Genomic DNA, 18,117 nt, shown 5'->3' with positions numbered 1-18,117 from the left:
CGGACAGTCCTCAGTAACAGATTTTTTTGCCCAAGTGAATATATGTATAATATTTAAAACTAATCTGAAATTTGGGTGAGCTTAGATTGGTGAGAAAACAAGATAAATTACAAATAAAATTAATGATGAATTACATAAAGTGGTCATTTGCATGTCTTACTAAATGGCTAGATTCAGAGAAAGCCTTCAGAAAAAGATGCATTATGCAATGTGATATAAATAATAGAAGTGTTACAATTATGTGGTTACGGATTATGAAAAGAGAAGATCTTGGTCTTTTGGGTTTTTTTTGTTTACTCTGTTTCCTGCAAAAGGAATGTGCTACCAGAAGCCACGTGATGTGTAAAAATAAAGCAGACATTTTCTTAAGTGTTGCATATAAAGCCGTGTGGGTAGATCGATGAAAGGGATTATAAAGACACCCTTATTTGAAGGAGGCTTCACAGTGTAGGTAATAGGGAGTTTTGTGTAAGCCATAGGGTCTAGTGGAAAGATTACAGGCATTGAAACCAGAAAGACCAGGGTTCAAATCCCTGCTCTGCAGCTTTAGAAAAGTTCCTTCACGTTTGTCAACTTGTTTCCTCATCTGCAAAATGAAGATAATTACCTATTTGTAAAGGTTTTTGTGGGCATTAGAGATGATGGAGCATACGTACATTTAAATGAATAAATAGCCTAGTTTTAAACTAGGAGTGCCTTAGAAGTCCTTCTGGGTGGCACTTTAGTTAAAAACCTTGTAGACCTCGGCAAAAGGAATGTCATCAAAAAGAGACCGTACGTCCTGTCAGATAATTCCCAAGGGGGAGAATTCATTAAAAAGGGAAGCTGGTAAGTTAATTTGCTGAGAAGTAGCTGCACCTATGAGAGCAACACAGCCCACATCCTTCCTCAGAGGTGGTGTGGCCTGGTGCTGTTAGGGTTACCTTCTCACTGACCAGTCAGTTAAGTCACAAAGCCATTTTGCTCATTTTTAAAAATTAAACTGACTGTTAGGTATTGCTTTTGCAATATACAGACACAGTCACAGCACACCCCTCTCTAGGTCCTGACCTCTCTCGCTTCTTTCTTTCATAGCTAAGCTTCTTGAGGAGTTTCTAAACTTATTATCTCTGCTTCTTCACCTCCTTCATGCAACGTGGCTTCTGCCCCCATCCAATGCACTGAAAGTTTTGAAACATTAGTCACCACTTTTCATGCTTTAATTTAATCCACAGTTTCAGGCTAATTCTCTACTTCCTGGGTTTCTGGAAACCACTCCAGGTTTCCTCCTCTGTCTTGTCTCCTCACTCACTCCCCCTTGCATCATTATACCCAGGACTTCTATCTCTAGGAGTATCCTCAGATATGTACAAAAATATTCATAACAGCTATATGTGCAAAAAGAAAACCCCACAAATGTTTATCAGCAGTATACCGGATAAACAAATTGTGGTAATATGTGGTAAAACAGAAGGCTCCACAGCAATAAAAATGAACAAACTACTGCTACATGTAGCATCATGGAGGAATCTCACAAACAGCGCAAGCAACAGAAACTGGACACAAAAGAGTAAATCCCATATGATTTGACTGACATAAAGCTAAAAAATGGGCAAAATCGATCAATGGGCTTAGAAATCAGAATATTGTTCCCGTTGGGAGGGTAGTGACTGGGACGGGACCCTGAGGGGTACTTCCGGGTGCTAGTGATGTTTTATTTCTTTATCTGTGAGCTAACTACATAGGTGTACTTACTTTTTGACACCCATGATTTGTGTACATTTCTTTATGTATGTTACACTCAAATACAAAGTTTACTTGAAAAAGAAATACAACCGAATTGTTGTAAATTTTTAAGTAAACATTTTACTCCAGTGAAATTAACCATAGAAGAAAACATACCGGCGTTTCATTTTATCTTACCTGGTTAATGTTATCTGGAATATTTGATACCCAGCTATAAAAGAAGCCAATCTTGAAAGACTTTGTTTTCCCGAACCACCAACACCCACCAGCAATGCATTTCCACATGATGTTCGGATTATTCGTGAAATCTGTTTTGAAACAAAATAGTATATGTTTGAAAATAGAATTCAACTGTTTACATTTGCTTGCACTAAATGGGTCCAAGGTTTGACCATATGCTTCTAGACTACATTAGACTTTTTCCTTTAATGCAAAAGGTTTCATATTGACTTATTCAATTCCAGTTCTTTCCTTGCCCATCTATATTTACATCATGAAAAAGAGAACAAATTGGCCTTCCCATCTCCAATTTCAAAACTATTTTCCGTGTGTGTGTGTGTGTGTGTGTAATTTTATTATTTTCAGACTCAATGGATAATGGAACTGCTCTTCCCAATCTGTAGAAAGAAGTTTAGAATTGTTTGCTTATTATCATCAGTCTAACACACTGACTTACGTAGACACCTAGCTCTACAACAAATACTGCCTCTATCATATCTCTGCCAATGAAAAAATTTTTAAAGTACCAAAATTCTACTTAAAATGGGGTAGGAAGACATTTGCAGAAAAAAAACTTAGGGAAACAGCCTTTAGCCTTATGTTGCTTTTCTATGGTTGATACCTTCAGGGAGGATAAGGCTCAAATTGTGGCTCGAATCTTATGCAGGCCAATTGGAGACACTGCTAAAAAGCTGTCTTTTACATTAATGTCACTGATTAGGAAGAAAGTCTAGACAGATCACTAAATTCATTATCACTAGTACACAGAATTTTTTTTAATTCAAGTTTTACAGATGGCAGACACCTTGATATGTATCAATTCTATTATATTTTCAATATGTTAATCACTTATGTGGTTTTGCACCCAGAACAGGGTTCCAGGCCCCCAAGATCTAGCCACAGTGGGTACTCGATAATACTTGCTGAATAGATGAATGTGAAACAATCCTAGAGCACCTGGAAATTCACTGGTTTTGTAGAAGATGATTCTGTAATAAACACAGAGTTAACTGCCTCCTCTTCATGAGGAGAAGAGTTGCAAAAAGAAACTCCTCCCTATCCTACTTTGTTGGAGAAACTCCTTTTTTGATCTACAAATTATACAAATAAACAACTCCTTTCTGCAGCCCTTCAGACTTGGATCAAGCCATGCTCCTTTTCTGGTGCTGCCTCTAGTTGGTTTCTATTTTTTATCAGTCCTATACACCCACCTTTCCCCTTTCCCCATCAGTTCGCCCATAATCTGTAAGCCAATCATGAAATTGACATTTTTTTAAGCATCAACTCTTCCTCCATGGGGAACAGGATTCCCATCACATCAAAATGTAATTTGAGGAGGGAATATTTTTTTCATAGGGTTCTCCAAGTTACTGTCTAGGAAAGTAAAACTCTTTGACTCAGCGAGTCAAAAGCTCTGAACACAAAACCCATCAGTTTGCCCTTGAAAAATATTTGCTTCCATGTAGGCGGATTCAAATAAGCGGTTTCTGATTAAGCCTTTGTTTTGTGAGACAGTGAACTGACTCAACCTATAGACTCTCTTCTATACACTACCCAATACTATATATTTATTCTCTGAAAAAGTTTATCTGTGAAATTTACGAAGCTTTTATATGATCTATTTATATCAGTAAACAGTCAATACTTAGAACCTTAACAAGATGAGTCATTGCATCTTTAAAAAACACCAGATCAAGAGATGTTCCTCTAATGAGATCATTGAACTGCCTCTGGTAAAACTGGAGTTTTTCAGACAGAAATTCAAAGGATGGTACCTATGGGTGGGGGGGAGAGAGAAAAAAATAATATTTAAGATGCAAAATTTAGGAAAGCAGCAATTCTAAAGACATTCAAAAGTAATTCTAAAAAAATTTTTTTTAAACCTAACAGATTTCCAAACATTTGTCATGGATTAGTCGACTTTTAGTTATTTCCATTTTCAGAGGTCTGAAACCTAACTGGTTGATTTCCAGTATGAAGTCATTCCTGACCTCTTCCGTCAATAACCCCAGCACTTGGGAAAACTGGACAGCTACATGTAAAAGAATGAAATTAGAACACTTCCTACCACCATACACAAAAATAAACTCAAAATGGGTTAAAGACCTAAATGTAAGGCCAGATACTATAAAACTCTTAGAGGAAAACATAGGCAGAACACTCTATGACATAAATCACAGCAAGATTCTTTTTGACCCACCTCCTAGAGAAATGGAAATAAAAACAAAAATAAACAAATGGGACCTAATGAAACTCTTTTGCACAGCAAAGGAAACTATAAACAAGACGAAAAGACAACCCTCAGAATGGGAGAAAATATTTGCAAATGAAGCAACTGACAAAGGATTAATCTACAAAATATACAAGCAGCTCATGTAGCTCAATATCAAAAAAACAAACAACTCAATCCAAAAATGGGCAGAAGACTTAAATAGACATTTCTCCGAAGAATATATACAGCTTGCCAACAAACACATGAAAGGATGCTCGACATCACTAATCATTAGAGAAATGCAAATCAAAACATCACTAATCATTAGAGAAATGCAAATCAAAACTCACACCAGTCAGAATGGCCATCATCAAAAAATCTACAAACAATAAATGCTTGAGAGGGTGTGGAGAAAAGGGAACCCTCTTGCACTGTTGGTCGGAATGTAAATTGATACAGCCACCATGGAGAACAGTATGGAAGTTCCTTAAAAAACTAAAAATAGAACTACCATACGACCCAGCAATCCCACTACTGGGCATATATCCTGAGAAAACCATAATTCAAAAAGAGTCATGTACCACAATGTTCATTGCAGCACTGTTTACAATAGCCAGGACATGGAAGCAACCTAAGTGTCCATCGACAGATGAATGGATAAAGAAGATGTGGCACTTATATACAATGGAATATTACTCAGCCATAAAAAGAAATGAAACTGAGTTATTTGTAGTGAGGTGGATGGACCTAGAGTCTGTCATACAGAGTGAAGTAAATCAGAAAGAGAAAAACAGTAGTATGCTAACACATATATATGGAATCTAAAAAAAAAAAAAAAGTGGTTCTGATGAACCTAGGGGCAGGACAGGAATAAAGATGCAGATGTAGAGAATGGACTTGAGGACACGGGGAGGGGGAAGTGTAAGCTGAGACAAAGTGAGAGAGTAGCATTGACATATACACACTACCAAATGTAAAATAGATAGCTAGTGGGAAGCAGCTGCATAGCACAGGGAGATCAGCTGGTGCTTTGTGACTACCTGGAGGGGTGGAATAGGGAGAGTGGGAAGGAGGCGCAAGAGGGAGGGATATAGGGATATACGTATACATATAGCTGATTCGCCTTATTTTACAGCAGAAACTAATGCAACATTGTAAAGCAATTATACTCCAATAAAAATGTTATAAATAAATTAACTAATTTAAAAAGTTAAAAAAGAACCCTAGCACTAACTCCTATCTGTGGTAATTAAGGTTGTAAAATAACAAATATATTTCTCAGTTTTTATTTGCTTCTTAATATTGCTTATGGAGCTTTAAAAATGGACAGAACTTTTACATTGTTTATGTAGCCAAATTATTCTGAAGTCAATATTCACGTATTTGTTTTGTAAATTGCTTCTCTCCATCTAATTCTTTGACCTACATGTACTTCAGAACTACTGTGTTATGTAACCCTCTTTAAAAAATCTCTTTGGAGTCTTGTTTCAAGCTTCATTAAACCTATACGTTAATTTAGGGAAAACAATGTGCTGCCATTTAACCAAGTAAAGTTTTATCGCGTTTATTCCTAGATATTTTACATATTTGTTGCTGTTGAATGAAATACTTTTATGTTGCATCTCCTGTCTTGAGATTGTTTGGCAAGAGATGGCAGCCTTCTTCTGTAAAGGGCAAGACAGTAAATATTTTAGGCTTTGTGGCCCATGTGGTCATTCAACTCCACCACTGTAGTGCAAAAGCAGTCATAGAAAACATGTTGTGTTCCAATACAACTTTAACTCTGAACAATGAAATCTGAATTCCATATAATTTTCATGTCACACAATGTTATTATTCTTCTGATTCTTTCTACCCATTAAAAAATATAAAAACCCTTCTTAGCTCATGAATCTAACAAAAAACCAGCGGTAGGCTGGATTCGGACCACTGGCTGTGATTTGCCAACCTCTGATATAGATGATAGTTATGCAGTTTCATATTTATATCATACTTGGTCATCTAACTGAACTCTTAGTAGTTGAAACAGATTTTAAATTCTCTTGGATTAAATTAAGAGATAATCATATCATCTGCAAATAAGGATATTTTTGTTTTTTCCTATCTGATAATTACATCTATTTTCTTTTTTGTCATTTTTGTTGCACTGCCTAGAACTTTCAAACCAATATTAAATAACTGTGATAATTGTACACGTACTTGTCTTATATCTGACTTTAATGGGATTGCTGCTAAATTTCATTGAAATTAATATTTTACTTGGTGTATGATGACACGAATCATAACATATAACTATCGTACAAGTTATGGCAAATATCTGGTTAGGTAAGTGATCCAAAAAGCTGAAAATAAATACCAATTCATAGATTTTGGGCACTTCAAACACAGTGTCTTCAGGTTCATCTCCAGTTGGTTCAGGCATCTCACAGAGAAAATCTACAAAGTATGGTTCAGGAAGAATATATGATCCCACATCTGGGCTAACATTTTCTTCAACTGCACGAATAAGATGTGCATTAAACCACTGCTCATCATCAGGACTTATAAATCTGAAACAAAAATACAGGAGTAAAAATGCAAAATAGGAAGCCAACTTTTCTAACTGAACATGCTTTCAACCCCTCTCCACCTCCTCTCAGCCCCCATCCTGTATCTCCATTACCTCAGAACAGGGAAACAATATGTTCTGCCTTCTGACCAGAGGCAGATGTAACCCCAACCAAGAGAGCTATAATATTGATAGTATCACTTATAGAAAATACTGACAAAGAGTCTCTCCTTGGCCAAACTTAGGCTCTTCTGAATCCTCTTCCCTATTAAGCCCCAGTTTTGGACTTCCATGTCCTTCTTTGCACCATCTAATTTTAGCAAGAATCCTGCTAAATCCATTTAGCCAGAATCCTCCCAGACCTCCCTTATTTCCTCTTAGTACTTTCGCATCCACCAAACTCCTCCATCCTGTTCCTCAGTTATAAATTCCCACTTTTTCCTTGTTGTATTTGGAGTTGAGCCCAATTTCTCACCCCTACTGCAAAAGCTCACTGCATAGGCCCTATACCTCTCATGATAGTCTTGAATAAAGTATGAGAGTCTTATTGTTTCAACAAGTGTCACAAATAACTTTTTTCTTTAACAGTATAGATGAGTCCCATGGGTGAGGTTCAGGGTCCCTAAAACTTGCAATAGAAGCATGGAGTTGACAGTCAGTAGTGGGTGAGGATCCTCTTTCTAGGTTTGTGGGCACACAGTATATGAAGGTCCTTTTCAGACATATGACTTCAGAGGGGGTAAGGGAGGAAGGAGTGGGACTAACATCTGACAGATACCACCTACATGGGACACTGTGGTAGGCCCTTTACAGCTTTGTAAGACCAGCATTGCCATCGTATTTTATAGAGGAGGGAACAGAGGCTCAGAAAGATGACTAAGCTTATGTACCAGATGTCACCATGCAGCAGAGCTCTCACTACACAGACCTCAAACTTTTTAGAAATTATACCTAACAAAATTTTCCTCTGAATGTTATCAACGTTCTGATAATGTGGTTATTTTTTTAAATGTCCTGTTGAAATAATACTCAAGGAAATTGGCAGAGCGTTTTCCCACCAGCAGGTGGGAAATGACATCCATGCTTCACAAGCCCCAGAGCAATTTAAGATAATACTCCTTTATTCTACTTATTTGAGCAGATAATGCAGGAATTATTCTAGTAGTATAAACTACTTATATAGTACATTTAAACTCAAGCACTGTGATATACACCTGTCTGCAATTACTCTGTTGCACTCGTGTTTGAAAAGTGACAGGAGAACAGGAATTGAACCACACTCCTCGGCTTTTATGGTTAACATTCCTTGCCAAATTCTGGAAAGATCTCGCAGATTGAAAATGTAATGAAATTTAGAAGGAGTAGGCAGCATCTTCACCTAGAGTTGGGAAACAAAATGTAATACTCTCAATTTACTTTTCAGATAAAACTAAAAGCACAAGAATGGCCACCATCAAAAACTCTACAAACTAAATGCTGGAGAGGGTGTGGAGAAAAGGGAACCCTCTTGCGCTGTTGGTGGGAATGTAAATTGATACAGCCACTATAGAGAACAGTATGGAGGTTCCTTACAAAACTAAAAATAGAACTACCATACGACCCGGCAATCCCACTACTGGGCATATACCCTGAGAAAACCATGATTCAAAAAGAGACATGTACCACAATGTTCATTGCAGCTCTATTTACAATAGCCAGGACATGGAAGCAACATAAGTGTCCATCGACAGATGAATGGATAAAGAAGATGTGGCACTTATATACAATGGAATATTACTCAGCCATAAAAAGAAATGAAACTGAGTTATTTGTAGTGAGGTGGATGGACCTAGAGTCTGTCATACAGAGTGAAGTAAATCAGAAAGAGAAAAACAAATACCATATGCTAACACATATATATGGAATCTAAGAAAAAAAAATGGTTCTGAAGAACCTAGGGGCAGGACAGGAATAAAGATGCAGACGTAGAGAATGGACTTGAGGACACGGGGAGGGGGAAAGGTAAGCTGGGACGAAGTGAGAGAGTGACATGGACATATATACACCACCAGTTGTAAAGACATAGGTAGTGGGAAGCAGCTGCATAGCACAGGGAGATCAGCTCGGTGCTTTGTGACTACCTAGAGGGGTGGGATAGGGAGCGTGGGAGGGAGGCGGGCGATATGGGGATATATGTATATGTATAGCTGATTCACTTTGTTATACAGCAGAAACTAACACACCATTGTAAAGCAATTATACTTCAATAATGATGTTTAAATAATTAATTATTTTAAAAACCTAAAAACACAACTGCTTTTAGAATGATTTTATTTCACAGTTCCTATTTTAAATAAAATAGGCTGAGTAAATAAACTAAAATTAAGTTTATATTTTTGTCACAGCATTGATGGGGAAAAAGACACATCATAAATAAACCAGCACAGAATTTAAAAGACCCTAAGACCTTGAATAGGATGGACTGAAGAATAATGCACTGGATGCAGACTCCAACTCCTTTGTTCTACCACCATGAGCTGGCTTTGAACAAGCCACTGTCCCCTGAGTTCTTAAAAATGATGTGAATTGTAGGAATAAGCATTCCTAATCATTATTAGTGTGTATACGGGAATACGTCATAACAAAACACTGAGTGTGAGCCGTCTGTCATTCAGTTAAGAATAATGAATGTTCACATCTAAAGTCAATAATGATCATCTTCTATAGATGGCTTTGACTAAGGTCCTGAGTGCATTTGGATTTCCACAAATACATTCGTTTATCATGATCTAGATTTCACTTATGGATCCAAACTCAGTCAACATGCTTTCATATGTCTGTATATCTGCAATAAATGGGCAGGCAATTCTGACATACTGCTATAATTACTTGGTGGTTTTTGTGAGTTTTGCTTGTTTGTTGGAACACTAATTTACTTATTTCTACCCACTTCTAGAATCCAAATAGGCAAAGCTATAACATGACACAGTCCACATTCTTATAAAGAGAGGTACCAGTTAAGGGATAAATTTGAGGTGTCAGGTGTGGGAAGTATTGCTGGCCAAGTGTAAAGATTGTAGTTGATACCATCAGCATCATTTTTGAAAGTGAAACAATGATAACTCTGGAGATACAAAGCAGACTGCCTACATGACTAATTCAGGAAAGCAAATGCTTTCTTTAGTACCTATTCATGGAATATGTCCTTTCCATATGGAAAAAGTACCCTATTGAGTTTGTAGAGTAATTTCTATAGGCTAATTCACAGTGCAAGTTAAAACAGCAGGTAGCAAGAGGAGATATAGAATAAAGAGAAGTGTTATGTTAACAATCACCTTTCAATTTCCCTCTTTGCTCTCAGTTCCATTCCAAGATAAAATGTTCATTCTACTCACCAAAATGTAAAACATGCACTTATATTACAAAAATGCAAAAATAAAGGGATAAGGCTATGTGAATATTGCTTTTTTTTCTTTCCTGTAAGACTGCAGCTAAGATGGCAGCCGTTGGCAACTGAAGCAATTATTCAGTAGAATTAAATAAAGTCCTTTCTTTCCCTTTTCTTCTCATTTATTAACCTGCTTCTTTCCTTATCTTCCAACATTTCCTTTTAACTTTTGTCAGCTTCTTTCTTTTCTCACCTGCTTCTGCTTTAAAGCTATGTAAAGTAATATAAAGGGATACACAAGGCATGAGTGGATTAAAGGAGTGCTTTGTGAAAATGAGAAATTTGAAGAAAAGATACAAAGAAGGCTGCTTATTTGGGGTTGGGGAGAGGAGGAAGATTCATTCGTTTTTTGAGTGAATGAGTATTTTTGAGCACCTCCCACGACCCTTACAAAGATACCATGGTAAATAGCACAGCTAAATCTGCTGCCATCAGGAACCTTCTATTCGAGTGGGAGAGCCTGACAATAAATAAGAAACAAATATACTGATAAACAGACAGGCAAATAACAATGATAAAAGTCATGGTTAGAAGAAATGAAGTAGAGTCAGGAGACAGATAATGCCTGTGATGGGGTCGTGGACAGTTGTTTTAGAGAGAATGATCCCAGAAACCCTCTCTGAAGGTAAAAATAACGAGAAAGAGTCAAACAAAGTATAACGGCCCAGAGGCATGAAAAACTTGGGGTGTTCAAGGCACAGTGAGAAGGGCAGCATGGCTGGAGCAGAACGATGGAAGGGAAGAGGAGTAAGCAGGGGCCGACTCAGGGTGAGTTTCACAGGCCAGAGCTAGGCATTGTGTTTCACTGCAAGTGTAACTGGGAATCTACTGGTGGTTTTAAGAAGGAATGATGATCTCTGATGTGCTTGTTAAAAAGCATTTTAGGACTGTGTAAAGAACAGATTCTAGGAGGGCAAGAAGAAAGCAAGGAGACTGGTTAGGAAGCCGCTGCATGGTCCAGAGAGCAGGCGATGGACCAGGCAGGGTGATCGCTGTGAGATGGCAATAAGCGCTCAGCTTCCGTATATATTTTGAAAGCCTGGTTACTGAGACTTGCTGATGGATTGGATGTAGGGAATAAGAGAGACAAATCAAGGACGGAGCCCTGTATTTTAGCCTGAGAAGCAGGATAATTGATACAAAATTCTGAGGGAGGATCATACTTAAGAACTTGTTAACTTTGAGACAGTTATTAGACATTGAAGCAGTGGTGTCTACTAAGCTGCTGGAAACAAGTGGGGGGACTTCCCAGGCTTGGGTCCAGTGGTTAAGACTCTACATTTCCAATGCAGGGGCCGCAGGTTCAATCCCTGGTCAGGGAACTAAGATCCCACATACTGTGCAGTGAGGCTAAAAAATTTTTAAAAAAGAAAGAAACAAGTCTGGAGCCGGGCAAAGAGGCCTGGGATGGAAGTGCTGACTTTGAACTCATCAGCACAGAGATGGTGTTTAAAGCCATGAAGCTGGATGAGGCTACCTGAGTACGAATGGAGGTAGAGATGAGGTCCCAACATGGAGATCAAGTGCACTCCAGTATTTAGAGGAGGGGAAAGAGTGGGGACTTAGAAAAGGTAGCCAGTGAGGTAGGAAGAAAACCAAGAGCAAGAGGCCCTTCTGAAGCCAAGTGAAGAAAGTGTTTAGAAGGATCATTTACGTCAAATGCTGCTAAAGCGTCAAGTCAGAGGAAGAAGAAACCAACCCTTGGATTTGGCAAGACGGAGGAATCTGGTGACCTTGATGAGAGCAGTGGAAATGAAAACTTGTACAAAACGGGTTAAAGAGGTAAAGAAATGTGAGGAAGTGAAGCTGATAAACATCCATAAAACAAAAGAAGCTTTGATGGAAAGATACCAGGAAGGCCAAAGCTTTCCAGAAAAATATGTATATGGGCACAGTAAATTGAACAATAGTCCCACTGGAAAATAGATGGACCTAACCACAGAAAATTATCTCAGACACTCAGACCTTCTGAAACTCCATGCTGGAGCTTCCCCAGGACATAAGCTTATGCCCAGATGGTGTGTAAGTGGCCCAATGAATGTATAGTGAACTATGACAATTAATCCTCATCTCCTTCACCAATTTTTTTTAGCAAATATATCAATCTTGTTGTGTTTTTTTTTTTTTTTTTCAAATCTCAGACCTACCCTTAATTGCTTTTTCATGAGTCTGCCTTCAGACATCTGGTGACAGCCTCAATGCTTACTGAGTTTTACTTAGGGCATTGACCTCTGTATTAAAATCTAGACTATTCTGTTGAGTACATTCCATCCATTTACTAATTCATGCTCCACCTCAGAGAAATCCACAAGTTGGACTTTAAGTCTTGGTTAGCTAAGAGTATCTGGAAATCCATGTATTCCCTCAGTCAGTGAACATCTGAGTGTCTGACACAGTTTGGCTGTTGGCAGCAGGTAGGGAAGACAGACATACAAAGAGTTACAAATCAGAGTAACAAGTGGAAAAGCAGTGTTCTCATTTCAGCAAAACTCTACTTTATCCTGGATGCCGTGTCTGGTTTACAGTAATATCTCATATATATGGAAAGCATCATTCAGTCAGAATATTTGCTCCTTGGAAGGAAAAGGTGTCATAAATCTACTTCAGCACCTAATTTGTCTTTTCCAGAAAAACACTACTACCCATGATGTGATGATAACTTCATGAGCCATGAGGTGAGAACTAGGCTGAATAATTGTTGACTTTTTTTTTCTGATTATTGACAACGGATGATTCTGTACCTTAGTCCACTGCCACAGCACTCTGCTCGCTGAAACCAGATTCACAATCATCTCACATATTTCGGGTTTGAACTTTCTGCAAGGATCAAAATACCCACAGCCAATAACTCCTGAAAAATAAACAAGATTGAAGGTATGAGCTTACTATAAGATCACAAGGTACATGTTTATCCCAGTGAATAAATCATTACAAGATGACTAAGCTAGGTGATGTGAAGAATTTCTCTCAAGGAATCAGCTAAGACTGGCAGTCAGCAGTGGGGCTAGCAAAGCTTAGTATGCAGTGATAAGCATTTTATATGTATTAACTCCTTTAATCCTCCCAACATCCTATGAGAAAGAATCTGAGGTAGATATTATTATTATTCCCGTTTTCTCATTTATATTTTTATTGAAGTATAGTCGACATATAATATTTTGGTATTTTCAGGTGTACAACATAGTGACTCAAATTTAAAACATCACACTGGTCAGAATGGCCATCATCAAAAAGTCTACAAATAATAAATGCTGGAGAGGGTGTGGAGGAAAGGGAACCCTCCTACACTGCTGGTGGGAATGTAAATTGGTGCAGCCACTATAGTGAACAGTATGGAGGTTCCTTAAAAAACTAAAAATAGAGTTACCATATGATCCATCAGTCCCACTCCTGTGCATTTATCCAGGGAAAACCACAATTCGAAAAGATACATGCACCCCAATGTCCATAGCAGCACTATTTATAATAGCCAAGACATGGAAGTAATCTAAGTGTCTACTGACAGATGAATGGACAAAGAAGATGTGGTACGTATATACAATGGACTATTACTCAGCCATCAAAAAGAATGAAATAATGCCATTTGCAGCAACATGGATGGAACTAGAGATCACCATACTAAGTGAAGTAAGCCAGGCAAAGACAAATAACATATGATATCGCTTATATTGGAATCTAAAAAACATGATACAAATGAACTTATATACAAAACAGAAATAGACCCACACAAACAGGAAACAAACTTAAGGTTACCAGGGGGGAAATGGTGGGGAGGGATAAATTGGGAGACTTGGATGGACATATACACACTATTATATATAAAACAGATAACTAATAAGGATCTACTGTATAGCATAGGGAACTATACTCAACATTTTGTAATAACCTAAAAAGGAAAAGAAACAAAAAAATAGATATATATGTATGTATAACTGAAGCACTTTGCTGTATACCTGAAACTAACACAACATTGCAAATCAACTATACCTCAATTAAAGAAATGATCACCACAGTAAGTCTAGTAGCCATTTGTCACTATAAAAAATTATTACTATATTATTGACTATATTCCTAATTCTGTATATTATATCCCTGTGACTTATTTATTTTATAACTGGAAGTTTATACCTCTGAATCCCCTTCACCTATTTCACTCAATTTTCCCATTCTCCTCCCCTCTGGCAACCACCAGTTTGTTCTCTGTATCTATGAGTCTGTTTCTGTTTTGTTTTGTTTGTTCATTTGTTTGTTTTCCAGATTCCATGTATAAGTGAGACCATAGGTATTTGTCTTTCTCTGTCTGACATGACTTGCCATTTGTGACGACACAGATGGACCTAGAGGTTATTATTATTCCCATTTTATTATGAGTTTAGTAACTTGCCCAAGGTCACCCACCTTGTGTGTGGGTGAATCTGAGGTTTGAACCCAGGAAACCTGGCTCTGGAACCTGTAAAACAGCCCTCAGTCTGAAGAGTAGAAGAGCTGGAAAAGAACTTAGAGACTACTTCCTCATCTTACAGATAAGGAGACCAGGCACAGACAAGTAAAGCAAACTGTTCAAGTTCACTCAGACTGGTTGTTGACAGAAGTGAAATCAGGACCCCCATATCTCCTGACCTGCAGTCAGCCAACACACTGGCCTGGGTAGTGATGTAATGGTTCCTAGGAAACACCCAACACAGTGACAATCTGACATAATCACCCTCAGGAACTACTGTGTTATATAGACTGTTCCTGAAGTCCCAAAATGTGTTTGGTGTTAGACTGCAAAAACAGATTTAACTCTGTTTCGTCCCTGTGAGACTCTATGTTGAGCAGTATGTTCAGTTCTGAGCATGGTATTTCCAGAGGAAAATGAATACGAATATCTGCTCAGACACGCATAGCAGGTTTATGAAGGGTGGGTCAGCTAAAGAAACTGGGCTTCATTCACATAGACCAAAGAAGAGCAGCCTTGAGGGAACGTGAAATTATCCAAGGTCATGGTTGGTTGTGCTAGATGCCTGTAAGGCCTTTTTGCTTCCTGAAATCCTATGATTCTAGACCTCCAGCTTCCTGTGGCACAAATGTGTTATATATGAAGCATGGGATGTGGAATCAGAAAACAGAATCAGCATCACACGTTTGCAATGCACTAGCTATATGGCCTTAATTGGGCAGTTATCTTACTTCTCTGAGCCTCGGTTTCTGGTTTGTTTCCATATCTCATTTTCAATATTAATCATATCAAAGAGTGTATAAAAGTTTAACAAATAATCAAACACTCACGTACAGCCACTAGACTGAGGAACACAAGATTGTCCAAGTACATTAGAAGCCTCTTTTGTCCCATCCCTCCTCCCTCCAGAGGTAGACAGGGCGCTGACTTGGTGAGAATCAGTAACTCGCTTTTCCAAAAAAAAGCTTTGGCACTTACGTTCTTGAACTTTAAACTTTTCCTTTTAACTTTAGTTTTTGAAATTTAATTTAATGGAATCATGTTATATGTTCCTCTGTGATGCTTTTTTTCTCTTAACATTGTATTTCTGGGCTTCATCCATGTTGAAGCATGTAGCTGTGTTTGTTCACATTCACTGCTCTAGAGCACTACACGGTACACCCACGCCACAATGTATTTATCCGACTTTACTGTCAATACATAATTGGGTTACTTCAAGGTTTTTGCTGTCAGGAACACTGTTCTAAGAACCTTCTTGTGTAAGTCTTTTGGTGCACATGTGAAAAATCAACTACAGATGGGTTAAGGACTCAAATACGGAAGGCAAAACTATATAACGTTTGGAAGGAAACACAGGCAAGTACCTGTATGACCTCTGGGTAGGAAAGGACTTCTTAAATGAGACTCATAAGGCACAACCATAAAGGAAGAAAATGGCGAACTGGTATATACTTGGAAGTGGAGTGGCGGTGGGTGTGCACATGTTCTACTACCAGTAATAACGTCCAGTCATTATGAAGGGCTCGCAGCCATTGATTCTCCCACCAGCAGGGGAGAGAGTCTCAGTTGCTTTACATTTTCACCAATGCCTGATTTTTTTGTCAGAATTTTTCATTTTTGCAAATCTAGTGGTTATAAAATGGTTTTTATCCTGGTGTTTTAAATTTCCATATTCCTGAATTGTAAAGTTTATCATCTTTACCTTTGTTTATTAGTCATATGGTTTCCTCTTCTTAAAGTGCCTGGCTTTTGGTCCATGTTTATATTAGGATGTTTGCTTTTTATCTGATTGATTCTTTGGATTTCTTGAAGTATTCAGATTACTGAGTTTTTTGCTTTGTTACATGTGTTGAAATTTTTTTCTTCCACTTTGCAACTTGTCTTTTTTCTACTCTTTTAATGTTGCTTTTTTAAAATATAAATTTATTTATTTTATTTATTTTTGTCTGCATTGGGTCCTCATTGCTGTGCGCAGGCCTTCTCTAGTTGTGGCGAGTGGGGGCCACACTTTGCCACGGTGTGCGGGCCCCTCATCACAGTGGCCTCTCTTGTTGCGGAGCACAGGCTCCAGGCACGCGGGCCTCAGCAGTCATGGCATGTGGGCTCGGTAGTTGTGGCTTGCAGGCTCTAGAGCGCAGGCTCAGTAGTTGTGGCACACGGGCTTAGTTGCTCTGCAGCATGTGGGATCTTCCCGGACCAGGGCTCGAACCCATGTCCCCTGCATTGGCAGGCGGATTCCCCAACCACTGCACCACCAGGGAAGCCCTAATGTTGCTTTTTAACTGAACAAAAGCTCTTAATTTTAATCTAGTCAAATTTATCATTTTCTTCCTTTATGGTCTATGCTTTCTGAGTCTCATTTGAGAGGTTCTTTCCTACCCAGAGATCATTCTGATATTTTCCTATATTTTCTTCCATTGCTTTACAGCTTTTTTTTTTTTTTTTTTTTTGCGGTACGCGGGCCTCTCACTGCTGTGGCCTCTCCCGTTGTGGTGCACAGGCTCCGGACGCGCAGGCTCAGCGGCCATGGCTCACGGGTCTAGCCGCTCCGCGGCATGTGGGATCTTCCCGGACCGGGGCACGAACCCGCGTCCCCTGCATCGGCAGGCGGACTCTCAACCACTGTGCCACCAGGGAAGCCCTGCTTTACAGCTTTGCCTTCCATATTTAAATCTTTAATCCTTCTGTATTGATTTTATGCTTGGTGTGAGGTAGGGGTCCAGTTTCAATTATTTTCACATAAGAATTACTAAATATCCCAGTACCATTTCTTGAAAGTCTGCCTTTCTCTTCTGACCTACAGTACTTGCTATGTCAAATAATTAATGATCACATATGCATGGGTCCGTTTCTCTTATATGTCTTCATGTACATAATTTTAATGGAATGGTTTATGTGGGCCTAAATTTGGTGTCAAAATATCATTTTCATTAACATAGCAAAGTGCTACATTTGACTTAGTATATTATGTTGTTAACCTCTGATCAATGGGCTATCATTCATTAGCCCAAATTTCTCTGATTAATCGTGCCAAGAAAACCACAACACAAAGGTTTACTTACCTCTAAAGCCAACCCTCAACAAGGCTATTTCTAAATATCCCTGAGTCTTACAATAGGCTATAAACATGAGTCTTCTTAGTATTTAGTCCCTGGTATTTAGCTCTCCATTTCGGATATTTAATCCCTACTTCTGACAGGGCCTTTTTATCTCTTAAATAAGGTTTTGCATGATTTATGTCCATTATGTAATGCAATAAAAAATTAAACACCAAGAATAGTCATACCAAAAATTTTGTCTATTGAAGCATTCGAAGGCAATGTGCAATTAAACACAGTAAACTGTCTTTTCAAACGTTGTGGAATATCATTTCGACCGCCTCCAGGGTGAATCATTGCCGCTATGAGCTGTACGTCAACAATAGTAGTGAAATCTCCAGGCTTATCCAAGCTGTACATTCCTTCCATTTCCATCATTTGTCGCACAATCTCGTTAGTTATCTGGAATTTTATATAGTAACATTTTAGTAACACATCACTATCATT

At 38.4% G+C, this 18,117-nt stretch overlaps 1 protein-coding gene across 2 annotated transcripts in view; it reads right to left on the bottom strand.

Moving 5' to 3' along the window:
- DNAH8 (dynein axonemal heavy chain 8) overlaps positions 1-18,117 on the bottom strand; it is a 310,370-nt gene that overhangs the window by 131,562 nt on the left and 160,691 nt on the right. For both annotated transcript variants that reach the window (XM_030870835.2, XM_060307337.1), the window contains 6 exons: positions 17,859-18,072; positions 12,873-12,982; positions 7,919-8,082; positions 6,513-6,705; positions 3,597-3,719; positions 1,903-2,033 (listed from right to left, as the gene is read on the bottom strand). In XM_030870835.2, coding sequence (XP_030726695.2) covers positions 1,903-2,033; positions 3,597-3,719; positions 6,513-6,705; positions 7,919-8,082; positions 12,873-12,982; positions 17,859-18,072 — 935 coding nt within the window. The remainder of the gene's footprint in view (positions 1-1,902; positions 2,034-3,596; positions 3,720-6,512; positions 6,706-7,918; positions 8,083-12,872; positions 12,983-17,858; positions 18,073-18,117) is intronic.

Source organism: Globicephala melas, chromosome 11, assembly GCF_963455315.2.
Source record: "Globicephala melas chromosome 11, mGloMel1.2, whole genome shotgun sequence".
NCBI classification, from domain to species: Eukaryota; Metazoa; Chordata; class Mammalia; order Artiodactyla; family Delphinidae; genus Globicephala; species Globicephala melas.
This window is presented reverse-complemented; position numbering and strand designations above follow the sequence as displayed.